The sequence below is a fragment of the Myiozetetes cayanensis genome, unplaced genomic scaffold (genome assembly GCF_022539395.1).
Source record: "Myiozetetes cayanensis isolate MyiCay16 unplaced genomic scaffold, myiCay2020 scf13, whole genome shotgun sequence".
Lineage (NCBI taxonomy): Eukaryota > Metazoa > Chordata > Aves > Passeriformes > Tyrannidae > Myiozetetes > Myiozetetes cayanensis.
The window spans coordinates 19,429,281-19,455,107 of record NW_026086937.1 but is presented as its reverse complement, the minus strand read 5'-3'; the positions used below and the strand labels follow the sequence as shown (position 1 = coordinate 19,455,107).

General features: G+C 49.4%; 2 protein-coding genes across 4 annotated transcripts in view; one reads left to right on the top strand and one right to left on the bottom strand.

Annotated features, from left to right (window-relative positions):
* The first annotated feature begins 3,414 nt into the window (after positions 1-3,414).
* Positions 3,415-13,544, top strand: CLDN11 (claudin 11). Of its 2 annotated transcripts, none has more exons than XM_050308487.1 (4): positions 3,415-3,884; positions 6,598-6,762; positions 12,341-12,617; positions 13,030-13,544. In XM_050308487.1, the coding sequence occupies exons 1-3, from the start codon at positions 3,659-3,661 to the stop codon at positions 12,571-12,573; spliced, it is 624 nt and encodes a 207-aa protein (XP_050164444.1). In that variant the 5' UTR covers positions 3,415-3,658; the 3' UTR covers positions 12,574-12,617; positions 13,030-13,544. The 2 variants fall into 2 exon arrangements, with proteins under 2 accessions (XP_050164444.1, XP_050164445.1); XM_050308488.1 differs by having other exon boundaries at positions 3,418-3,884; positions 12,341-12,505.
* Positions 13,545-16,255: 2,711 nt separating this feature from the next.
* The window catches only part of SLC7A14 (solute carrier family 7 member 14), a 29,706-nt gene continuing 20,134 nt past the window's right edge, over positions 16,256-25,827 (bottom strand). For both annotated transcript variants that reach the window (XM_050307963.1, XM_050307962.1), the window contains exons 5-8: positions 24,190-24,336; positions 22,883-23,091; positions 21,485-22,362; positions 16,256-20,246 (exon numbers count right to left, since the gene is read on the bottom strand). In XM_050307963.1, the coding sequence (XP_050163920.1) occupies positions 19,924-20,246; positions 21,485-22,362; positions 22,883-23,091; positions 24,190-24,336 (1,557 nt within the window). In that variant the 3' untranslated portion in view covers positions 16,256-19,923. The remainder of the gene's footprint in view (positions 20,247-21,484; positions 22,363-22,882; positions 23,092-24,189; positions 24,337-25,827) is intronic.

Sequence of the window (25,827 nt, the reverse complement as noted above, 5' to 3'; positions counted from 1 at the left end):
CGCTTCGTCTCTCTCGTGTTTTTTGAGCACTGACTCCTGAACTTGACCCTTTGAAGGTGTTTGACACGAGGGCAGAGCCTTCCTTTGCTCTGATTGCAGCAAATTAAATCCTGATTACACTGAAATTTGTTAGCAGGGCTCCCGTGGCCTGCAGCAGGTCCCCAGTTCTCTGGAGGGTATTTTTAGCAAAATCTACAAGATTAAAGCTCTCCCTCCCCATGGCTCCACTTCCTAAAGCTCTTATGGCTCTGTCCAGGTATTGACACTGAGATTTCTGTGCATCTTGGCATAAATTTGGGGTTTATACCCATAAATACAACCACTTGCATGCTTGGCAAGTTGTGTGGTGCTCAGCTCTGTCACCACTCGGCTGCTCAAACAATGTTTGAGTTGTTCACACCTCTCTTCGATGGCTTAATAATGGATGAGGGTAAAGCCACACGTTACCGGAATAAGTATACAAAGTTGAAATCAGAAATGAGAATTTTACTGTGTTTGCTGAAAGAATGGTTACTGCTGGTGGGAAATACTCCCTAGAGTGACTCTCAGGAGTTCCTAGTTTTTGCAAACCACGTGATTGTGTTGCTTAACACAAGTTTTGTGTGCTATCAGGGAGCTTAAATAGCAGAAAAATCAGAATAGGAGAGGGAAGGAGCAGTTGAGATGATGAGGGAGCTGTATATGAATGAGTCTTCCATTTACCGTGAGCTTCCACCACTTTTAACAATCAACTGTATTCTGTTGGTCACTTAAAAACACCCTGTATTGTAGTAAAAGAAAACTTCTTGGCACAAGTAATGTTTTGGAGGTTTTCTGGGTGATTTTATTCATCCTGAGGGTTTTTTCTGGGCAGATAAGAAAGCACATTCACATATACACACTTTGGTGCTTTTTCCTCTCCTCAAATCAGTGCAAAAATTGCTTTGTCCTCGTTTTAAGGAACTCTTTTTGCATATAGGAATTCCTGATGGTGGTTCAGGTTACTGCAAACCCTTAATGCTACCATGTGCTCTCCTGTGTTTTACAGCTGAGGAGAGAAAGGGCAGGATAGGAGAGCCAGGACAGAGATTAAACTGATATTTTGATGAGTTCAGCCTTCAGTAAAGCAGAAAATGAAAAACAAGCTGTACCACTTAAACCTGCTTTTTTTTCTGCATCCCATCTTGCATTTTCAAACTGCTGTGTTTCTAAATGGGGAGAAGCTGCAAGGGTGAAGATGTAAAGAAAAAGTTCAAGGTGAGTCATCTGGATGAGAAAGAGCCATGGGGTGTTGATAGCTTGGCTATGACTAATTGCAACTCCTGTCTTTTGTCAGAGAGAACAATGAGGATCAAGCAGAAACTGTGAGTGAAGGGAGAAAAGATTGATTTTTAAGGAGTTCAAGCTGTTGCTGAAATAAATGCCTGTGCAGCAGCGGCTTTTAAAAGGGTAACTTTTCAGACCGTGGCCCAAAGTGATTCAGTTTATTTGGCATATTGCTGGGAAGCCATTTCTTATTCTGTTGATCTTGTAAATCATTGTTCACTTGTCTCATTGCAACTTATATTCACTTAACTACTGATGGGGTGATTTATAAGACAGATAAAATTCTGTCTCTGTTGACATCAGCAAAATAATTCACACTGTGCCCTGTGGGCTCCAGCTCCAGTACTGTTGGACAGTGTTAGTTAGCAAAGTATAAAATTAACTCCTTGCCTGTTTAGCTGCTGCACAGTCCCTGATAAATACATTTGTGAAGGAAAATGTGGAGTTCAGGAAGGTTTTGTGGTTAAGGAAGATGTGACTGTAGGAGACTGAATTACAGAAGGACGTGTTTGCAACCTGCAAGTTAATACCTTGCAGCATGTAAAAAATACTTTTATTGTGCACTGGGATGCACCTGCACTATCAGTGTGTAAAATACTTCTCACCCCAGCCTTGGGATGACATTTGTAATCTCATCTTCCAAATTCAGTGATCTGTCCAAAGCAAATGTGTTTCACTGCAGAGAAGGCAAGTTTATCTCCTGAATAATGGATAAGCAGGGATATTGTTTGGGGAAAGATGAAATCCATCTAGAATTGAACCCTAGGCAACATAAAAGTGGTGGTTGGATGTAAGAACAGCATGCTCCACCTGCAGTGGGTGCAGTGGAAGAATAAGTCATGTAGGCAGATGGAAGAGCATCAGGAAAGTCAATTTTTCACAAAAATACCATAAACCAGGTATCACAAAAAAAAAATATGGGTAACCAGCAATATAAAACAAATGTGTAAACAACTATTAAATTTCTGTTTATTGTGAAAGTTTCTCTTTAAAGATAATTTTCAGATATTTATGTAGTAACTCCAGTGTTCAGATGAAGTTTTGTGACAAAACTGTGCCCTGGATGTCCTTGAATCTTGAATCTAAGGATCAGGTGACAGATGAAGCTTAGGATGCTCTTGTTCATGTTTTTCACTTCGTTTGCTAAAAAATGGGGGGAAAAAAATACCGTTGGATGAAAGAGGATGAAGAGCGGGATACACCTCATTCCCGACACCTTAATCTCAGAGTGGAGCTTCCAGTATTACTCACTAACAGCTCCGGGAGTGAATCAAATCCATTGTAATATTTTCTTGCCTCTTTTCCCTCGCCGTGCAGCACAGACAGCTCTCCACTAGTGGTCTCTCCAGGCACACCGCATCTGCCGAGATCCAAACCTTCCCCCGGCAGACCCAGCAGCGCGGGAGGAGGATGCACAGTGAGGAGACATCCTTAGGGGCGTGTTGGCACGCGATAACTCACTGATGTGTTGTGAAAATACAAAAGCAGCGTTAGGAAAATATCATGCCTGCCTGTTTTGCCTGTGAGGCAGAACGAGCTGCAAAGCTTCCCTTCTTTTGTCGTTTTGAAGTGGGCTGTTCCTGTTCTATCAAAGACACTAAAATTCACATAATAAGTTGACTCAGACTAAAAGTCTGAGTTAAAAGCTGTTTTGAGCATTCAAAAGTGGAAGTAAGTTGCTGTTAAACACACATATTCAAGACTGGGTGAGTGGAAGTTAACACTTCTGAAAAGCCAGGCGCAGCAGAGAATGCAGTGACGGGTCTTTTATATTTTTACAATTACAGAAAACATCAGGAAGTACCCGAGGGTGATTTTGTCCCTTCTCTGCAGCCATGCCGATGGCTGTGGTGAGATGATAGTTGCACCTCTCCAGTAACTCTGTCCACCACGTTTCTTCCCTCATCATTCCGCGAGGAGGTACCAGTGTGACCATTTGTCTTCCGCTCGCAAACACTGCCTTAATTTTTCTCCCTCGGTGCTGAATGTTGAACAGTCGGGCTGTTTGCATTTGAATAAACCCCTCTGGTTCGGTTCTCGAGTGCGGCTGGGTGTGACTGTGCCTCTCCTCCTCCCCACACCCTCCTTCCCCCTCGGACGCTCCGGATGAACTGGCAGAAGTTGGGGCTCCCCGCTCGCTCCTCCCATGTGTTGTGGGGCTGGAGGCAGCTCTGACCCCTCCCAGGGAGGGAGCTGGGCAGAGGCAGCCGAGTTCTTTCAGCAGAGCCTGACCGGGGACCTCATCCTGCCGAACCCCATCCCTCCCGCTCCCAGCAGCCGGGATCTCTCCGGGCGGCTTCGCTGACCCCCCGCGGGCACCGTCCTGTCCAGCTCGCCCCGCCAAGGGACAGAGATGGTGGCCACCTGCCTGCACCTGGCTGGATTTGTCTGCAGCTTCATAGGGTGGATCGGGGTGGTTGTGGCGACGGCCACCAACGACTGGGTGGTGACCTGCGGCTACACCATCACCACCTGCAGGAAGATGGACGAGCTGGGGTCCAAGGGGCTGTGGGCAGACTGTGTCATGGCAACAGGTCTCTATCACTGCAAGCCCCTCGTGGACATCCTCATACTGCCAGGTACGCGTGTCCCGTCCTCCCCCTTCCCCACCCGGACTGAGGGGTGAAGCCTTGCCCGGAGCAGGGCAGGTCCTCCTGCCAGAGGAGTTGGTGGGGAAGCTCCTCCAGCTTCATCAGCACAGCAGATGGCCCATTAAACACCCTAAAGGGTGTGAATGATAGCTCTCACCAGGATTCTGATTGTTTTATACCTGGTTTTATTAATACCCGGGTATTGTGTTATCCGTGGCTACTGAAACCCCTTTAATGTTTAATCACTGCTCTGAGTAAAAGCTCGCTGTTCCTCTCATATCTTGTCTCTACATTTACTGCAAAACGTACAGGGCACATAACAGAGTATTTCAAGAGGATGGTGAACTATTACAAATGTTAAGGCTCGATTCCTTAAAGTGATTCGGAGCATAATGAATCTTTCAGCATTTATTATTAATGCTCCTATGGCTTTTAATCTTTCGAAAAACCATCATTAATCTTGATGGTCTTGTGCTTCCCACAGGTTCTAAGGCAAGAAAGAACTTTTACATAGCAAACAGATGTAACTATATTTAACTTGTCTTGATGATTTTTAATGATATAGCAATTTTCAACTAGTTTATTACAAAGCAAAGTTAAGCAAGGTGTTCAATTAGTATTAATGCACCTTTTGAGCTAATTAAAGCTGCCAAAGTCTAGTGGGGTCTGATCCCTGTAAGTTTAGTTTGTGATCTTGCCCATTTCAATCACTGTTAACTCTGAAGTGCTTTTTATCCCATGTTTTAGATTGCAATTCCTCTGCCCTGTCAGAGGTGCCTCTCCCAAAGCTGACAGGGTAGAAATTACTATTCCTTGTCATTTTCTTTCATGTTTCTTGATTCATTTGTTTAAACTGATGTGAAAATTACTCTACCAGAGGTAAAAGGGATTATTCCTGACTTTCTCTCTGTCACAGTTTGGTCTGTGTCACCCCCTGCTCAGCAATGTTGAGTCTCTCAGATTCACTCCTATTCTCCCTTTCTCTGTGTGTGTATATTTTTATTTTAGAGGGCTTGCCTTCCTTGTTACTCCTGCTGTTAAATCTGATCGAGCAGAGAAGTCAGAGGAAATATTTGCCCCAAAGTAACACTACTGAATGCAACTTAAAATAGGTAAATGGGTCTTGCAGCAGCAGAGAGTAAGGCTTCCCCTCCAGCAGAAACAAATCACAAACCAAGGTTTGGTAGCCACAGCTTGCCATGAGAGGGAAGTTTATCCTGGTGTGCCCAAGAGTCTTTCATGGTCTGAGTCAAGTCTTTAACATCAATTGTTTGTATTCTCGTTTAATTGGAATTGATTGCACAGACACCACACTGGGCACTGCCATCGCCTTTGTTTAGGGTCTTGTTTTATGCCCTGAATTCCTCAGGTAACATTTTTTGTTAAGTTTCCTCTTGAAAAAAAAAAAATCAAGCAAATATTCAATATACAGAGGGTCTGCACTTCCAGGGACAGTAAATCCTCATTCCTGGCGTCATAGCCGTGTGTCAGTGGGACAGGCTGGAGGCTCCAGTTTGCTGGTGTTGTTTGAGGCATCATGAAACCCTGTGGCTGCATCTGGCAGCTCTGTTTTGTTACTGAGAGGGTACAAGGAGCCAGCACACCCACTGAGACTGTCCTGGGAGCTTGGGGAGGTCACCAGAGACTGGGGCAAATCTGACACTGGTGCTTTTTCTTTTGCATGCAAGTGATGACCTGGTTGAATGTATTTATAAGTACTTTTTATATAGTATATGTAGATTATATATAAAATACATAAAATTGATATATGCATTCTATGTATAAATATTTTTAAAATCATATGTTATGATACATAGACCCCCCCCAGAGTGGCAGAAATGCCACAGTCCTGCCCAGCACACCCACAGCCCCTGGTTCCCTGCTGTTTCTTGCTTCCCTGTGTGCAGGGACAGGCAGGAGAGGGGTGGGAGCTGATGAAGTGCCAGGAGATCCTGTGATGTCTGTAGGGACCCCAAGGAATAACGTGGCCCTCAGTTATGGCAACCCAGGCAGCTCTGCAAAGTGCAATTACTTCTCCCTAGGGAAGGGCTGTGCCAGTGGTCAGCTGGAGCCATGGATCTCCTCTGAAACCCCACAACCAGCTCGAGCTCCTGGGGTGCAGCGCTGGGATGTGGTTGAGGAATGTCCCTCCTCCTCCTCCTCCTCCTCCCAGGCAAACAGTGCTCAGCACCTCGGGGCAACTCCTCGTAGTATTCCATGGACCTGAGAGTTTCAGTAGTGGGCCTTCCACTGTTCAGCCCTCTGAATGATGGGAGAGTCTTTAAAACTTTAGATTCCTGTATTTAATCTTGAAGATTTCACATTCTCATTATGTAATCAAAGCTCTCGCTACAAAAAACAATAGGAAAACTCCTTCCTAGCCGTTTCTCCCGCTTTCCCTTCCCGTATTTTCCAGCTCCATGATTTCTCAGTGTCTTACTGGGAAAGAGCTTGTGTTTTCCAGGCAGTGCTATTCGTTTGTTGGAAAATTCTGAGCCTGCACATCCTGTACTCGTGCACTGCCCCCTGCCCCTCACCCTCCCTGCCTCCCACCTGGGGCAGGTTCAGCGTTTACACGAGGGGTGATCCCACCCCCACACTCCGGGCAAGTCTCGGGATCTAATCAAACAGGAGCTTGGTCCAAAGGCCTCCTTCTCTTGTGCCAAATGACCAAACTCCCCTTTCCTTGCCTTGCCCACAGGGTATGTCCAAGCGTGTCGAGCGCTGATGATCGCCGCCTCCGTCCTGGGCCTTCCCGCCATATTCCTGCTGATAACGGTCCTGCCCTGCATCCGGATGGGCCACGAGCCCGGAGCAGCCAAGTACCGGCGGTCCCAGCTGGGAGGGATCCTCATCATCCTCCTGGGTAAGGCACCTGCTGTGTATGGAGAGCTGGAGCTCTTCCCCTGCTCCAGGAGGGAATGGTGTGGGCTGGCTGAGTGTGTTCACCTGGAGGGATGTTTTTCGACGCTGGGCGGACTCTGGAGCTCTCCGGCATCCCTGCAGTCCGTGGGTTGGACAAAAGGCATGGACAGGAGTGGGGGGACAAAGACAGGAGGCAGGGAGTGAAGCAGGGTGAGGGAGGAGGGATGGGAATCCCACTGTCTTTGTCCTGTGAGTCCTCACGGTTTTGCTGGTTCACTGTGGAAGCCAAGTTAGTTTTGGAAAAAGGTCTTATCTTCCAAGCTGCTTCCAGGGAATGGACAACCTCCACGTTTTCACAGGGCATTGCAAATGCAATGGGGTGAAATAAAAGGAGGTGTGTGGGAAGGGAAAGCCTCTGATAAGCAGGGCCTGGTCCTTTGGCAACAGTAGGGGAAGGAGCACGGAGCGGGCGTGGACATGGGAAGAGGTCTGGTGTGTCCCCTGTGTCTCCCAACCCCCTCTGACCTGCCTAGCCCTTGGCCTCCAAGTTCCCCTGGGAATTTCTTCCCGTCCTCAGGGCTTGTGGAGGAGATTGTTTTGAGCAGCACAGACTGTGGAGCTCATTGTCCCCCATGCAACACCTGCATGTTCTTGAAGCCTCGTCATCGCAGCAACAGCCTGCGGGGCCTTGTTTGCACCCGTCAGTGCGGCAGAGGAGGAGGGGGGAGGGAAAGTGGCCTCTTTGTGTGGCTCTGCTGGTCGCTGGCAGCCAGCACTGACATCATGCCCGTCTTCTTTCTTCTCCTTCTCCTTATTTTTTTTTTCAAGTGGGCACTGAATGTAGCTGCACACTCACAGAAGGGGCTGTCCCCTGGGTGCTCCTTCTGTGCGAGCGATGCCTTCTCTGGCCCCTTGTAGTACAAATCCATACATCCCAAACCTATGGCATTGAGTCCAGGGCCCTATCAGTACCTGTAGGGTTTAAGGGCACATTATCATGGTTGGAAGTCCTAAAATCAGCTTTATAGGGCCTGTTTAGAACATGCTAATCATAAAGAGCCACATCAGACAGCTGTTGGAATGTAACTCTCATCCCTGTCCCAAAACCTTGAGTCACAGATCTGGGCTCAGCAAAGGGAAAGAAAAAGTGGGGTTATTTTCTGCCTGTGAGTGAAACTTCAGTGCTGGAGGAGGCTGCCCAGGGTAGGGAGGCCCAGCAGAGCTGCGCTTTGTCACAAAAGCCAGGAGTTTTTGGTTCCAGTCAGGGAGAAGCGTGCTGCAGGTCAGCCCTACTTGTAGGGCTGCAGACATGGAGGCAGGAGGATTGTCCCTAAAAATCCCAGAGGGCAATGGGATGACAGGACCAGCACACATGTGGCAAATTGCAGTGGCAGTGTTGGATAATGCTGCATTAGAACAAGTGAAACCCCACATGCTGCAGTGTCACACCAGGGTTTGGGTCTGCTGTGTCACTGTCCCGTCCTGGTCGTGCTGTGGTGGAGGAGAATGGATGTGAGGGGATGATGGAGAGTTGTGGTGCTCCATAAGCCAGGCTCCCCTCTGCCTCTGAGCATGGTTTTCCCACTAGGTAGATCCTGTGAGGAAAGGAAATGGTTTTTTTTTTTTTTTTTTTGAGAAAAAACAAACCAACCCACATTTACTTTTAGAAAGCCCAAGTTTTTCCAGGCTGATCAGCAAGACAGTCCCTTCGGAAGAAGAATAATGTACAGAGCTTTGGACTTTGATATTGTTTAAGTTGATGAATGATCTGTTACTTGCAAAATGAGGTGTTGCCATTGCAGAGTATTTAACAAGCACAGATCAGGCCTTGAAAGATATCATACTGACCTAAAATCCATTATATTCTAAAAGTAACATGCCCTGGACTGTTCTTATTTCCCCTTGGCCACTGAACTCTCACTTGTGGTTTCCAGAACCTCACAGGCTCCAGCCTTTTCCTCTTAGGAGAGAGCAACTCCCAGAGCTCTGGCTAAAAGAAAACAATCCCCAAAACCCTCCTTAACACAGCAGAAATAGGGAGTGGGGATGCAATCAGCAGAACTGGCCCCATGGCAAACTTCACTTGCTCAGGGAAGGGATGGCAGTTTGTCACTGACATTAATTACAAGGGAAAACAGGGGTTGGAACACAGCATGGAGCCAAAAAAAAATTATATATATAAGAAGTTGAAAACTTGCCAGGAAAACAATGGGCTCAGATATTCCATTGATTTTTCTGTCCACTGATAATCGCAGGCTGCAGAGTGCAACCTGTGTGCACGCCCTCCTATCCTGCTGCAGATGTGTTTATGGCTTGGCTTGATCCTATCTGACTGAGAGAACTGATTTATTGCTGAAAACAACCATCAGCAGAGGTTGGCTCTGAGCTGGTTTGAAAACATTTCATACGCTGGTGTTGATGGAAAAACCCCGGCCCAGCCCGTGTTGTCCCACTGATCTGGGGGACCCCTTGCTGGTAACCAAAGGGGCATCTTCCTAATGGAGGAGAGAGACTGAGACATGGGAAAACACAGATGAAATATATGTGAGTTAGTGGGAATTGCTACTACAAAATGACCCATCAGCTATTGTGTACTAAACAAAGGACTTTAATGAGTTTTTCTGGACACTGCATGAGTTTTACTCATAAAACCATAGGTATCAAGAGAAAAAGATTGCCTTGAGCATAGAACAAAAAATTGTGGATATCTATTATTTCAACCAAACGCTTTGAAAGAGAAATCTGTGTGACTTTGAGTCAGCAACTCAGAGTAGTTAAATTTAGCTGTGAAAGAAAAGTATTCTTTCTTCTGCAGAAAGCCTTTAACTTACTGTTAAGGAATTTGGCAGGGACTCACTGTCCCTTGGGTTAGAGTAATCCTGCTCCCTCTCCCCCATCTCCCCAAGTACCTTCTGTGCTTCTTGTTTCTGTGCACTTCCATCTGACTCAAATATTCCTGTTATGTAGAGTATTAAGAGTTTCAGCTCAACTGACTGAGCTACTGCAAGTCCACAGTCTAAAAAGGCCTTGGAAACGCTGGGAGCTGGGATGTCTCCCCATGGATTCACAGCAGCCTGGTGGAGCAAGGACGTTCATGCCATGCAGAGCTGAGATGTTTTAGGTAGAGGTAGTGGCTTTTATAGGATTGCCTGCTCCAGCTGCAAAAAAGCAGGCAAGCTTTCCATCTGTGTGTGCTCCAAAACACACCTGTTTTTCCAGCTAACCTGGTTGTTCTAATAGAAAATATTCCTTCTGTTTGCCAAAGGACTTCCTTTCCTCCTGGACTATACTGGCTACAGCAGCTCTACTGTCTGAAGACTTTCTTATTTAGAGAGAGGCAAAGAGTCTCTCAGCATTAGCACAAGAGAAGGGGTAATAACTTCCCTCTGCACTCCTTTTCCATGTAGGCAGCTGTTTTAGAACTCGAAATTTGCCCTAAAATGCCTTTTCCAATCCCTTTGGGTTCCTCGTCGAATCACCTGGGTTTTTTTTAGCCTTTCCCTGTGATACAACTACACCAAAATTTGAGTCCACGGGGAGATATTGCAATTGCTGACTGTCCTTTTCCCATCTCCTGGGAGGATTTACAGCCCAGCCTCATCTGTGCAGGGCGATGAAACCCCGTCCTGTTCCAGGGCATTCCCCTTGCTCAGCAGTGGGGTCACTGGTGACTGACGGCAGCTGGTGGCCTCCAAAGGCAGGGAGGTCAAAAGGACCCATGCAAAGTCCTTGGCTTGTGTTTCACAGCTCTCTGGTATTGTCAGCACTAAAATAAGGTGGTTTTACATGTAGTGGAGCCACACACACAAGAGATGCCATTGTGTGAGCATCCCTGAGAGCTCTTCTCACCCCAGTGCAAGTGTTTTCCTTGCTCCTGTGTCGTGGGGGAGGGTCTGGATACATAAGGCTCTTATAGTCTATAGACAAAAATATATATATTTATATATATTTACTGCTGACAGAAAAAGAAAAGATGATTGTGTTTTTCCGGACAACAAAGCAGCTTTGTTTCCAGAGCCCATTAGAATGCTTTGTGGATTCCCAACTGATACATTTTTGTTTTAAGGCATTGGAAGCTCATGAGCTGTTTGCAGGACCGCTCCACACACATGGGACAAATGCTCTTTCCCCTCCCTGCCTTCTCCAAAAATTCCTTCCAAAGCTGCGGGGCCCTTGCTTTGAGGAGGCCCAAAATTATTACTGGCTTTATTAGCATCCTTCAAATGTTCTTCTCTCTTCCATAAGAAAATATTTTCTCTCACAATAACTGCAGCTTTGGGGATGGGTTTTCTGCTGTACTGGCCAGGAGCTACGGTTTGTTCTCTGCTTTAACCAAACAATTTTATTTTTAATCTCACCCCTTTCTTTTTCCCTCTTGCAACCTTAACTTTCTGACACTGCCTCCAGATACCTTTTAACACGGTCGGTGGAAATCTGTAACGCTGCCACGGACCTGTTATTGTTTTGCTCTGATTCTCTGATAGCCACAAGGATGGAGTCCTGCACAGCTTGTCCCGGAGGCAAGTAAATATTGACACATTAATTCTTCTCAGATGTACAGGCCATCAAGGAGTATTGTTTTAGGACCTGCTCCTGGGAGGTGATTAACACCATCAACTCCTGTTGCCCCTCGGTGCTTGCGGGGACTCTGTGGGGACTGTCTCCCTCACATGTCACCTCACAGCACCACTGCACCAGCATTCCTGCTTTCCGTGGGGAAAAAACTACAGAATTTCAAGTAAAATGCAAATCCTGCAGTCATTTTCTGACCCACTGTAGATTCTAGGTAGAGTCCTGTTTTCCCTCCTGCAGACCCTCCAGGTCCCACTTCTATTCAACTCAGTGAGTTTCTGGAGAGCCTTGCCAGGTTTGTCCCCATCACTTGATAGAAATTTTCCATAGGGAAGCACAATCTGCTTTCCAGAGTTTTGAGATGTTTCCTTCTCCATAAAAAAATCCTGATAGTGCTGAACTGCTGCTCATTTTTTCTCTGCCCATTTCCTGCTTGTATTTCACAAGGCCCTGCTCTGCCTTGCTGGGATATTTTGGTGACATTTGTGCGACCATTCGGTAGAGTCACTGTAATGATGTGGATTGACATGGGCTGGGGACATAGCACACGAGTCTATGCAAAAATAGTGATTTAAATCAGGTGATTGTGGGCCACTGATTTCACTCTCTCACTAATGCAGACAGCTTTCACGGTCTTGCTTCGTATTTAATCTGTTCCTAATTCTACAGCTCTCCAGAGCATCGGTTGCAGGGATGACTCTCATTCTTCCCCCTTAAAGACAATTCTAGGGAACAAACCTGTTGCCCTTCTCATAAACATATCAGATTGTGTCAGGCAGCAGTTGTTTATCCTTCTTGTTGGTGCCTGAGAGCGATGACTGTTCTGTCTCGCTCCGTCCCATGTAGCCTCCTGCTCTGAGACCTCTCGGAGGGATGGGCTTCCTCTCTGTCCCCTGTCCTGCTGAGCCTTCCCTCCCTTTTGGCGTGCTGTGTGTCCCGTGGTGTGGTTCCACGCTGGAGTCCCTCCGGTTTGGAACCCTGACTCTTTCCTCCCCCTCTCTCCCCAGCCATGTGCGGCGTCGTCGCGACCATCTGGTTCCCGGTGTGCGCCCACCGCGAGACCACCATCATGAGCTTCGGCTACTCCCTGTACACGGGCTGGATCGGCTCTGCCCTCTGCCTCTTCGGTGGCTGCGTCATCGTCTGCTGCTCGGGGGATGCCCAGACGTTCGGTGAGAACCGCTTCTACTACGGCTCGGGGTCCAGCTCCCCCACCCACGCCAAGAGCGCTCACGTGTAACCGCCCCGGGGACGCCCCACGGCTGCCGTCGGATGCTTTGGCTGGTGGGTTTGTGTGCCCTGGGTTTGCTTCTACTGACACACGCACGGCTGTCAGGCTCCCAGGGGGAGATTTAGAAAAAGCAGCACAAATGTCTGGTAGTTTGAAGCATTATTTTCCCCCCCCCCACTCCCCATCTCTTCACCCCCTTCTCTAAACAGACAGCTCCAGCCAGCCCTACCTCTTGGTCCCTCCCCGGTTTGTCCCGACCGCCTGCCCCGTCTTCTTGCAGCCAGGATGACTCAGATGGTTCGGGGTTGTCATGTGGGTTTCAGGGTTTTTAGTTTATTTTCTAGCTCCCCTGATTATAGGAGAGTTTAAAGCAATAAAACAGAAATGAGAGAGACACTTTCCCATTGTTAGAAGGACTCTGACAGCTTCTGCCCCCACCTCACTGTTTGCTTTCCCCTGCTCAAGGTCTCGGCTCTGGCACAGTTGGGGAGAGAGGATAGGGAGGAAGGCTGTCCTCTCCCACCGGGCGAATGTTTCTCTTTTGGAACAACAGGAGGGGACTTTTCTGCCTTTCTCTGTAAATACTTTTGTATGAGTTTCATCATTCTAGTAACAGTATTTCCCCCACCCCCACAGTCATCAGTATGAAGGAAACCGAACCCAAAGGTCCTAATGACGCGGTAGATAACAGTGCCTCTTCAAATAGTTACAAATTACTTTGGGGGCTCTTATCCCCACCCTCTGGTTCAGTTTCTTTTCTTCCTTTTGTACAGATCAGTTACTAAAAATGTATTTTTACATTTTTTTTAAAAAACTTCCTTGCTTTCTTCCTCTAAGTTTGTGTTCTGTCTTGCCTCGTTAAAGCACCACATTTTAACACGCAGTATAATGTACCTGTTACAATACAATTCTGGTGAGTACTGATGATGCCTTTGTACTTTCAGTGAAATACTGTACAATAAATAACAGAGTACCTGCAACCTCTGACTTCATTTTTTTTACTTCCTTCCTGTGTGTTTCCATAGCTAGTTTTTCCATGACAGGAGTTTCCCAATGACTTTGAAGATTTTTTTTTTTTTTTTTAATAGCAGTTCAGGATGAAAAATTCTGCTCTGCTGTGGCATTAAGTGGGGAATATTTAAAATATGAGTAATCTTCCTGCATGGGACTGACCCTTATCTTATCCACTGGCTCTTTCAGTGTTCCCAGTAGCAGCTTGTACGAGTAGTATCCACTTGTGGGATTCTTTATTATGAAGAAGACTTAGAAACTCCCCGAGGTGGTGGAGATGCACCCCCAGCACTGCCAAGTTGAGACCTTGTGTTGCTGGAAGTGCTCTCAACTAAAAGAAGAGTCTGATCTGGGGTCATTGCTCTGATTAAAACTGTGTAAGATAAAGATCTGACTCTGTCCTTACCAGAGGCTGTAGGAATTTAATTATGTTGATACAAAATCCCATCTGTTCCCAGAGATGTTAACTCAGTTCAAATAATTTATGTGAGCCAGGAGAAGGGAAAGAGGAATAGCTGCTGTCCAGGGGTGGGCAAGGGAAGAGCCCCAGTGGAAAGGCGAGGGGAGGAGAAGGGTCTGAGCAACCAAATTGTTGGGGGTGATGAAGAACAATTTAAAAACAAGGCTGTGGATTCGGGACCGTACTTTCACCTTGGTCTGCTTCAGTAGAAGCCAAACTGGGCAACACAGGCCACGGGCGAGGATGTTGCAGCTCCCACCTCTCCCCCGCTGTGGGAAGAAGAGGCCGGAGCATTTCAAAGGAGCCAAAGGGATGCTGATTGCGCTCCTCAGCAACCCTTCGCCTGCCCGGGCCAGGGACGGGCAGCAGCCCCAGCATCTGCCTGCAGCGCGGGGCAGCCTTGAAGGCGGCTCTGTTGTGCGCGCTGTGGCTCGCCCGCCGTGCCGGACGATGTCCCCAGGGCGGGCAGGGCCGGTGGCAGGACACTTGTGCCCATGACATCACAGGCAGGGCACAGGCAGTTGTTGTGCGCGCCGGGCGCTGTCAGTGCTGCCATTGATGTGCGGGTGCCACGGGCGAGGGCGCGGCGCACAGACGTGCCAGGCTGCCCGGGGATTGTGGATTGTGCCCCGCGCAGGGAGCCCCGGGATTTAACCCCGGGACTGACGGCGGCGTGGGAGCAGGAAAAGCGCTGGAATGAATGCTGCCCCCCCGCAAGCAGCCCTGGAGCAAAGCGGGGGGAAAGAACAGGAATACCCCTCTCGGGTGCTTGAACGGGGTCTTCGGCAAGGTGTTGGTGCTGCTGGAGGTGCGTGGCCTGATGGGGAACGAGCCCTGCCAGGCAGCACAGGGTTTTTTTCCTGTCCGCATGCTTGGGCTGCACCTTGTCCCGTCCAACTTTATCCATTGTGTGATTCCATGGTCTTCAGGCAGGTGGGGCTGAGGGCCCTTGGCAGGGGGTGGTGCCGGGGATCTGCTTGCTCTGCCCATGGTCACAGGTTACCCGCGTCCGACCCCAAATGCAACCCTTAAAAAGCCCTGGGCAAGCTGCTGAGAAGGAAGCAGCTTTATTTCGGGGAAGTAAAAAATCGAACTGAACAAAACCACCCCACAGCAGCTGCGGGAAAAACGTACTGTCTGCAATTGTGGGGTGCGAGGAGAAGGGGACAAGAATGTGACAGGATATTAGTGCTGGCACTGCAGAGGGGAAGTGTTCAAAGGAAGCACAAAGAACACCAAACTATTCAAGTTTTTAAAGGATCAAAGCTGAAACACCTGCTTTGTGCCCTCCCCAGACACGCTGCTCTCCTGTGGGATCTCACAGGCAGGGATGGCCATGGCGTTGTCGACTCTTGAAGGCTTTTGGTGCTTGTTTGCTGACTCAAAGCCTCAAAATAGGGTCAAATAGAATTGCCTTGAATGGAAAAACTGCTCCACACCGTGGATACCATCAAGTCTGGAGCGGTGGGTGTGAGCTGTGGTGGCCACACCGGTGTGGAGGTGGTGGTGATGCCCGGTGGCCAGCGGAGCTCTCCCCAGCTCCACCAGGAGCAGCTGGAGCTGATGATCCATCCCCACGATGGGGAATGCACACAGCAGCCTCCCCACTCCCCAGATAGCAGGGATAGAAGGAAAAAGACCATGAGGGGACACTGGTGACCCTGAGCACCCTGAAGGGAACAGGCAGCTGTGCCTTCACAAGCAAAGCTTGGCTCCCCAACAGCCCCGGTGCCTGCGCAGGGAGGGGACAGTGCTGTGACACCCCAGTTCTTCCATGGGAAGACCAGGTGCTCCCCAGGGCTTCACACTGCAGTAGTCAACCTGTGGTCATTGGCTTTAGGATTTTTCCTTTTTTTTTTTTTTTTTTCCCATTTTTTTTAATTATTGTGTAAATGGATAACCATTTTCTCTCACAACAGTGCAAGTCAATACCAAAGTCAGCTCACTGAAATGGATCTTCTACAATGGAAATTTTGAAGCACTTAAGGCAAGATTTTGTTTGTCTCTAGCTTCAATTTAGCACTGAAAAAGTATCAGACCTTCAGGTACTGATTGGCTTAACAAAATTTACATGGGAAATTTTCTTTTATTTTTTTTGGTTTAGTCTTTCATTTAAAAGATTTACATTACTATGGAAACTGATACTAAGACACATTTGTCTCTGGCTTTCTTTACAAATCCCTTAGTTCCTCTTTGATTTTTAAATGTAAAGGCACACAATAAAGCTTTATGCATTTATTAAAATATACAGATTTTGGTAAATTTAGATTTTTTTTCTTAGTATCTTGATTATATATATGTATTATATGTATAGCTGTCAACAACACAATCATTTGAAAATAAAAATCACTCCATAACATATCTGCATATTTTTTTTTCTTTCTCATGACACACTACAAGATCCCATTGTACAATGCACCAATGGGCTTCTGGAACCACAAAAAAAAAAAATGGATAGAACAAACTGCTTTTAACAAATACACCAACTTCATACCAGAACTGCAGAGAATTGTTACACAAGAAAGTACCACCTGCAAAAAAATAAAGGCAAGATATACATCAGAGAGACCAAACAAAACAAAGTGAAGGTCATTTACAAGCTGGATTTACAACATCCCATCTTGTTCAGGGTGTGATTTCGCTGCCATGTGGAAGATGCCAGCGGGCAGGGCCTTGGACTGAGGGGCTGTGATGGTGCAGAGTGAATTTGTGGAGGGGCTGAGATCTTATAGAGTTGGTCTGGAAGGTCTGAGGTATTTATGCTCAATCTGTACCATGCATTGGGCCCCTCAGGAGGGGTGATCAGGCATGGAGGGGCTGTGTGCCTCTCACCGGTGGTGGGAGCGGGATGGTACCGCTCTGCCTGTGCCCTCCTGATGGGCAGGGATGTGAGAACATCCCTCTGGGCACCCAGGGAGAAAGGCTGGATTTGGGCTTACAGCAAAACCAGCACTTGCACCTCTTTGCAGCACCCAAGAGCATCCCTGGGGCCAGCAGTGCCAGAGGCGATGGACACACCTGGACATTTCGCCTTGGCAGCTCTTGCTCGTGCCCACTGAAGACCCCAACGCTGCTACAAGGGACAGCACACGAGCTCTCAAATGGAGGCTGAACCTGCACATCCCACAGGAACCTACAGGAGCAGGGGCAGGGATGCTGCTGTGAACCACGCCTGACCCAGCCTGTGGCTTGGCCGCTTCTCCTTAAGCAGCTCCGCTGGGTGGGATGTGGCGGCCTTGGGAAGAGGGTACAGCTCTCACCCCTGACACGGCGAGAGCTGACGGCAGCCCACCCTCACCAGGCAGTGCCGTGCCATCAGATGCTGTTTCCTGGCAGTCCCAGGATGTGGCACAGCCACCCTGCCCCGGCACTTCCTCGGGAAGGGGAAGGAAGATGGGGGTGAATGGGAACAAGAGCAGCCAAAGGGCTTCACTCGATGCTTGGATCCAATGGAGAGGTTCCTACAGACACCAAAGAGCAAGGGATCAAGCCCCCACCAAACTATACGGCGTAACTAGAGCAGACACGACGACAGACACTGGAACTGGTAACTGCTCTGTAGCAAGAGATTAAGGCTGCAAGAAGAATAACGGGGTACTTGGGCTTGAGTCTGTGGCTCGGCAGACGCCTAAATACCGTGCGGAAGCAGGACCAAAACGACCACCTCGGATACGGTACAGTACAAGAGCTGGTAGGAAAATAGCATCAATCTTTCTCCCTGAAAACGTTAACGCCAGACCTGCGAGGTGCCATCTCTCTGGGGAACTTCTAAGGCATCGAGGAGGAGAGCAGCCAAGCGTGAGTGAGCGGTGACTGTTGCGAGAGGAGCTCAGCACCACCGGGAAGGTTTCCCAAGCTGGCCCGTGAGCGGTGCACACTTTGCAAACAGCTTTTCGGTGGGACACACTCCGGTTTTCTGCTGTAGAAGCGTGGTGGGCAGCACGAGGTGATGCCAGAGCAAAGCTTACAAGTCCATTAGGCAAATCTTCACTCCCAATCTGAAGCCCCCACAGAAGTCAGGCTTGCCCGGAGCGCTCCAGATTAATATCTGCAGAATCAGATGCTCTCCTCCACTGGGGAAAGGACTGTGGTTTGTCACTGTTTGGGACAGGAGCTGCAGGGAAACTTTTGTGGCCCCAGGCAGAGCCTCTCCATTGAACCCTTGAGCTCTGGGAACAATGGGATGGGCACATGTCCAGACAGCCTCTGGACCCAGCAGCCACTTACCCACAGAGGGTGCCAGGCAGGTGTTTTGGGGACTGAGCCTCATTCAGTGAACCAAAGTGTTAATGGTTCTCATTATCCATGAGGACATTTCCATGTTGGAAATTCTGCCCCCACTGATGTTACATTTTCCTGTGGAATGCCAGCAGCAGCACCTGATACCGGGGATTGGTCTGGGCTGTGTTGAGGAGTCCCAGGGATGGATTCATCTGTGGCCTTCAGCAGGCAGGAGGAGGATGAGTGTTGCTGTCTGATGGGGTGCTTTTTTGGTTATTATTTATTCAAAAAGATGCTCCTCCATCACAGTGTTTTACACTAAGCTCGATGGGCTTCAGCACTGGACCTGCTGCTAATCAGTGACCAAACCCCATCACTGCCAATGGTTCTGTGGGGACACCGGCAGCAGGGAATGTGATGGCACTGCTGGGGGGCCATGGCCATGCTCAGGGGGTTTAACATCCACCTGCTGACCACCTCTGCCCTGCGAGCCACCAGCTCTGTTTGGTTTCAGACTGAAATATGGACACTTAAAGAATGAGCAGCATTTCGGTGTTTTTCATACAGCACCCACCAAGCCAAAGTCAGAAACAGAGGGAATGGTACAAGGTGGAGATGGCAGCAGGGAGACAGATTTCAGCTGCCAAGTCCCTCTCTGCTCACCACGTGTGGCCCAGCACTGTCAAGGCGTGGCTGACCCAGGGACGCTGCTGTTTTGAGAGGACACGGATGCATCCCCGAAGCACTGAGGGCAGAGCGAGCACTGAAGTGTGCCCAGCACGGTGAGGGAACAGTGGTGCAGTTGTTTCTGTAAAGGACACAAGGTGATGGAAGCAGTGCTCAGCCTCAGACAGGTGATGCTCAGAGGAGCAGCGTGTGGTCCTTGTCGACCATTCGTACAAGGTGGGTTAGCCAAGAGTCCCGAAACAGGACCAGGGTCCCAACTGCAGATTTGGGATATTGGGCCGTGCTGGGACTTTAAGGTTGGACTAAGACATGGATTACTTTTGAACCCCTGTATTTGGGGTACTTGGGTTCAGGGCATGGGGGTGGACTCAGGGGTAGCACTGCTGAGTGCGCCGGGTGCCTTCGCGCCAGAACGGGCCATGGAAACACTGTGTGATGGAAACAACCATCCACCTCCGAGCTACTCCCTGGAAAGAGTTTGTCCATCTCCATTTTGTACCTACCCACCCGCCCGTGCCTCTGGCTCAGCTGTCACTTTAGGTGGTTCAAAGGAGAAAAAAACACACATGCCAAGAAAAGTGCCAAAAATGTAAGAGTGGCACCCCACCGCTGCGGCCTTCGGGTGGACATTCCCCAGGGACAACTTGTCTCGTCCCCTCGTGCGGCTCCTTCCACCTCCCAACACCCTCCCAGTTTGGCACGTCTCCCACTCCACTGCCTCCACTGGTGCAGCTGGTGCCAGGAGATCAACCGGTGCTGGGGGATCAGCCAGCGTTCACCGGGGCAAGACCCGACTGGTGGAGCTGGGACGGGCCACGAGTGATTTTGGTTCAGGGTCGACGGCAATCGCAGAGCGTGTCCCGAGGACCAGAGGTGAGCAGGGCGGTGGTGGAGGACCCGGGGAGGATGGGACAGGACGGGGGAGCCACAGGGACCCTTCCTCGTGGTCTGAGTGGCGTGGTGCCCCGCTGCCTGTCCCGCTACTCGGGCGAATAGTCCAACTCATCGTTGGCGATGAGAGCCTCTGACGGCGCTTTGTGTCTGCCTTTGCTTTTCGACCTGCTACTTGTCCGATGGCTTTCCTTGGCGCCCGCCATTTGCTGGTACGAGAAGCCCTTGTCCTCGGGAGGATCCCAGCCCGGGTAGCTCTCGCCCTCAGGGGCGAAGGAGAAGCCGTCATCCACGGAGAAGGGGTCGACATCCACGTCGTAGCGCTGGTAGGTGCTCTGGTGCAGGGCCTCCTCCCGGGCACTGATCTCCAGAGTGCTGTTCCACATCCCGTAGCCGAAGTAGATGAGCAGACCTGCGGTGGGTGAGAGGGAGAGGGTTGGACCCCAGCTAGCTGCTACCCCTACCTGAGCTCACCTGCCTGCACCAGTGCTTTCCCTGAGCGCAAATGTATCCAGAGATCTCATTTCCAGTTGATCCTGGGATTAACCTACACCAGACGTGTGCACAGAGAAACCCTGGACTCCTCCACGTGCTGTGGACTGACCACAGGGGACTGCCTGTGAGGTTAAATCAGGACCACACACCTCTGCCAGAAAAACCAATGGAATGTGCCTCCCCCAACACACAAACAGCTGTGGATGGGCTGCTGGAGCCCTTAACACCTAATGCAGGGGCTTAATTCACTTGTTGCCAGTGCTGGCAGCTGAGGAGGTATTAGATGTACCCGCAGGGGAAAGTACTTAATCACAGCAGATTAAATTGATGCTTTGGAGTCATCTTTGCTTCCAGGTAGAAGGGCTTTCCCTGGGTTTGCAGCTTCACCTATTGCATTCAAGGCACAAAGAAGCCCTGAGTATGGCTTCTCCAGCCCAAAAAGTGCAGGTGGCAGCTCCTGCTCAATGGCTCAGCATGGAAGAGGTATGAGAGTTGCCTGTTTCTCTTGGGTTTGTGGAGTAAGTGGGTTGCAATGTAAAGCAAGGGAAACTGTGGATACGCTGGACTCCTGGCTCTGCGTCACAAAGCCTGAATTTGGAAAAAAAAAAGGGTCCACAACACAGCCTGTGAGTCCTAAGATGCTCCTGCCACATAGTTAAGAATTTAGACCAAGAAAAGGAGATACATTCTACTAGTCCCTTGGTTCTGTTTTCCCCAGGGTTGTTGGGGTTGGGCAGCTCCAGGCTTTGGAAACAGTGCTGAGATATTGGTGTGGGCTGCTGAAGAGCTCAAGTGGGTGAAATAGCAAGCAAGCAGGCTGATTTCTGTACGAAACCTGCCTGCCAGGCAATTTCCAGAACCCGCCTACCTTGCATCAAAAAAGCCATCAAAATAGTCACCTTTGCATGCAGCAGTTTGCTTCCATCAAACTGACATTTTCTGGAGGTGTAATTTTCCATTTAGGTGTGGTTCAGGGGCTTGAGAAAATGAAATCTCTAAGAACTCGAGGATCACAAGGGGCAAACGAAGAGGACTGGGCATGTCCCAGCTGAAGAAGCCTCAGCCTAAGCACTCCAAGTAGGGAAGTTGTTATTATTAACAACGTCTCAAAAATGTGTCAGTTAAAAAATGACAATAAATGGATCTGGGACTCACCCACAAAACACCAGACGGCAAATCGGATCCACGTGACCGTGGAGAGCTTCAGCATGAGATAGATATTCACCAGCATAGCGAAGGCAGGGACGAAGGGCAGACAGGGTGCCATGTAGGGCAGCTTCTTGGGGTTTTCTGGCTGCTGCAAGATCACGAACACCAGCACAGCGATGAGCAGGACCATCAGCACGACCAGGAGGACAGCCCACCAGCTCTGCTCGGAGATGTAGTCTGCCCCGAAAATGATGAAGGAGCAGAAGATGAACATCAGGACGAAGAGCAGGAGCACGCAGGTGGTGACCGTGTGGCCGGTGGCCGCCGTCGGACGGTCCATCTTCCCCGGCAGCCCCAGGTGGATCCGCATCGTGTAATATCGAGGGCCAATCAGCTTCTTCAGCTTGATGAGGTAGATGTTCTCAGACTCATCTGCCTCTATCCCTGAGGTCATGTCGACCGTGCCATAATTGGGGTGATTCACGTTGTAGGCGGATTTGTCGGATTTCCCAATCAGCATCTCGTTGTCCCCCAGCGACGGCAGATTCTTCGCCCCGCATGTGTTGGTCGGTGGGCCAGAGAACTCCTCTCCCTCGCTGCCTGGGGAGCAAGCTTCCTTCTCACAGTCAGCCAGGATGCCCTCCTTCTTCTTGGTGTGCTCCTCGGAGAGGAATTTGACGAAGCCGTCGATGTCGCTCTCGGGCTGGTAGCGGAGGAGCAGGACGCAGACGGACACCAGCGTGTAGGCGAGCAGGGTGCCGATGGACATCATTTCTATCAGGTCCCGCAGGCTGACCAGCAAGGAGAGCAGTGCTGCGAGGAACCCGGAGACGATACAAGCCACGACGGGAGTTTCCGTGTAAGAACTGACGTGGGACAAAAACCTGGAGCACAAAAGAGTCGCAGAAGGTTAAACTTGCACATTCACAGCAGTTCTCTGCTGCAGTAACCCGTCCCCAGCTGGAAGGGACAGACTCAGGGCTGGGATCCCTTCAGCCCTTGTTGCTTTTTGGAGCTTAGATTCCAGACAGCTGGTGACTGGCAGTGCTGCTGGGGCTGGATCTGGAGTTAGATCTAGGTCTGAGCAGCTCTGAAATAGGAGCTGGAACACTTGCACATAAGCGCCTAGATTTTATGTGTATAAGCTGATCCCTCATCCTCACATAAGAGGAATCTCCACATATGAGCACCAAATGAGAAACTTCTGGACAGACCACTCCTGATATTTCTCTCCCAGGATATTGCTTTGGTGTGTGCCCTGCTCTGCAAGCACTGAGTCACTTCATGCCCATTGCTCCCTGCACTGTCGAGGTGTTGGGGCACAGCACAGCCCCCATCCCCCTGCACAATTCCCCTCCAGGTCCCAAGGGGCCAAAAATAAATGCCAGCATGGGCATGACTGACCTGAAGAGCAGCCCATCACCAGCCATGGCGTAAATGACTCTGGGCATTGGGAAGAGGGAGCCCAGCAAGCTGACAGTCAGTCCGGCCACGGACCCGATGGCAACGATGAATTTGGCTGCGTAGAAGCCGTGGACCACAAACATTTCCATCAGCGGGGACTCGGTGTCGATGGCATCGTAGGGCACCATCAGCGTGAGGATCATGCTCACCTGGGGAAGGGCAGAGGAGCAGGACAGGGGTGTCAGCAGCAGCTCCATCAGCTGCTGGGGACTCTCAGGGTGCGGGGGCTGCTTGTCAAAGGTGGAAACCCAGAAGATTTCAAGTCTGGTTTGGATGGTACTCCCATGTCCCCTGTGGAGGGGATGTAAAATGCTGGAGGCTGGGACTGTACGTGCTTTGCTGTGGGGTGGTTAATCCAGAAAACTGTGGGAACTTGGTCCCTGCTATTCAAAGGCAAGAAAGGCACACTTGAACCTTGCTGTAGTGGTAATACAGGAGTCAAGTGGGACTGGTGTGACTGGTGGGGCTGGTGTGACTTGCAGGGTCAGTAACATTCCTATTGACCACGTTGCACTGCTGGGACAAAGCTACCTGAATGTTGCATTCCTGATGGGACAGACCCCAAATCCCGACTGCATTCCTTTGGGAAACACTCTGATCCTGTTTGAGTCAAAGAATTAGGTTTTGCGAGAAGCTTTCTTTGAAATGATCAGAACAATGTTTTTTCTCCTTCATGGCTCAATTTTGCTCCCTTACAGGGAAAATCCCTGAGTACAGACAAGCATTTGTTGGGTTGCAGAGCAGCAGAATCTCTCACACGGCCATCCCTGCCCATCCCTCCCCTCACTTGGACCCTCTCCCATATCTCCAGCAGAGGCAGTGCTGCTTTTCCCAGAAACACAGAGAAAGGATGCTGCAATGCTTTTCCTTCTGCTTTCCTGCACTCCTGGATGCAAAAATAGCTGTGGGTGGGGATGAGATAAAAAAAAGTCTGCCACCATGTCCCTGCAGCTGGAAGAGGGGTCTTGTCAGGTGACAGGAGCCTGGGGACAAACCAGGCTGTGACTGAGGGGAGCCTTGGCAGGTACTGCAGGCACGTGGAAACAAAACTGATGTCAGTTCCTACCAAGGAAAGGGACCTTGTCCAAGGGTCAGACTGGCACCTTGGCTCACCTCACCTCAGACTGGGGAGGGGAGCTGTGCAGATGCCCAGAAGGGACTCACACTATACTTATGTATATATATTAAAAGAAAAATCTGCTTACATGCATATTTCTGTACATTTACCCTGTATAGGTGGTACTTACAGACACATATGCTGTCAAGCACGTGACCAGGGAGGCTGTGATGGCATAGGGGATGGAGGTGTTGGGATTCTTGGCTTCTTCCCCCGTGGTAGCGATGATGTCGAAGCCGATGAAGGCATAGAAACAGGTCGCAGCCCCTTTGAGCACCTGCGTGGAGGATCAAACTTCTGGGTGCCAGGAGCAAGGCTGGCACCCAGCCAGGGAGAGGGAGCTGAGCAAAAACTGAAGGAGGCCAGTTCTGCTTTGTCTGAGTTAAAGGGTGAGTGGGGGCAGGTCAGAGGATGCACACAGAGAGCTGGGGACTGACCCTGGGAGCACCCCTAACCCAGCGATCCAATCTGGGGGAAAGATCTCCGCGTGCGCCCGAGCCACTCGAGGCACCTGCAACTCAGGGCGCACCACAAACCTGTGCCCACTCGGGGCCCCAGTGGCAGGGGAAAACAATCAACCAATTTCAGGTTTGCTTTCACAGTCCTCCACCCCAAATCCGTTTACATTAATGGGGATTTGGAACATGTTTACACATTCTGTGTTAGCAAGATGTCTCATGTGGCAGCGAGAGCCGCTAGCAGAGGAAGCAGGAGAGAGCAGCAGCAGTCAGATGTGTGCCGCTCTCCAAACAACCCCTGTTTTGCTTGGAAGCTGCAGACAGGTTAGGAGCACACGTTGGAGCCCTTGGATGAGGAATTATTTGTACTGTTTGGTTATTTTTTTAAATGTGATTTTTTAAAAAATATAAAATACTAGCGAGGATGTTTATAGGAAAGAGACGCTGAAGCAGGGTAAAGACTGCTTGGCTGTGAGTGAGCTGATCTGGAGCTGTGAAACCCTTGCATACATCTTGATTGCTTGCTGGGCACCACCTGTCCATCACAGCTCTGTCATCTCAGTCTCTGGCAATAGGGAACACAGTAAAACTCATCATCTCTTTTAGGACTATATTTAATTACCTTTTTTAAGTATCCCCTTTACTCCTTTTACACCTCATGCTTGTGCTTGGTGGATTTACTTTTACAAACAACTTGTGAGACAACCAACCAGCTGAACATGATGGGACCACCCTATTGGGTTTGATGTGTTTTGGATAAGTACCTTTTCAAACTGTGGGGTTTTGCTCTCAACTTGGTGAGCTGAATTTGAGCAAAACAGGTATTTTCTATTTCCTTTTTTCACTCCTGCTGCATGGCATAAAAAGCCAAGCACAACCCGAAGGTAAAGATGACCTCTGCCCTCAAGTGAGCCTCAGTGCTCTTCTCCTCACTGTTGTTCTCTGGCAGAGAGGTATTGATTTACTGAAGGGAGGTGCAGGGACTGTATGGCAGCTTGGGATCCTTTCAATAATCAAGATTCTTGGTTTGCTTTACTTTCTTGTTTGTTTTTCTGCACAAAACCCCAATGGAGTCGAGCAGTGTAAATCTGAGAAATTATCTTGGGTTTAGGCCAGCTGAGATATTTTCAGTCTCTGTTCATCCTTGGATAAAAACCAGTGCAAGCAAGCTAAAAAAGCCAAATATGTCCAAATTCTCAGTAAGCTATGAGGGAACATCCATAAAATAAGTACTGGCAGGTGGCATTATGAAGTGCTCAAAACAAATGCTTGAGAACATTGTTGTTGAAAACCAGCCAACACAAGTATCT

Bases quoted from the DNA above. Each gene is read 5' to 3' on its own strand.
- CLDN11 (XM_050308487.1), top strand. From the start codon at position 3,659: ATGGTGGCCACCTGCCTGCACCTGGCTGGATTTGTCTGCAGCTTCATA. The intron at 3,885-6,597 runs GTACGCGTGTCC...CCTTGCCCACAG, and splicing joins GGACATCCTCATACTGCCAG to GGTATGTCCAAGCGTGTCGA. The intron at 6,763-12,340 runs GTAAGGCACCTG...CTCTCTCCCCAG, and splicing joins GATCCTCATCATCCTCCTGG to CCATGTGCGGCGTCGTCGCG.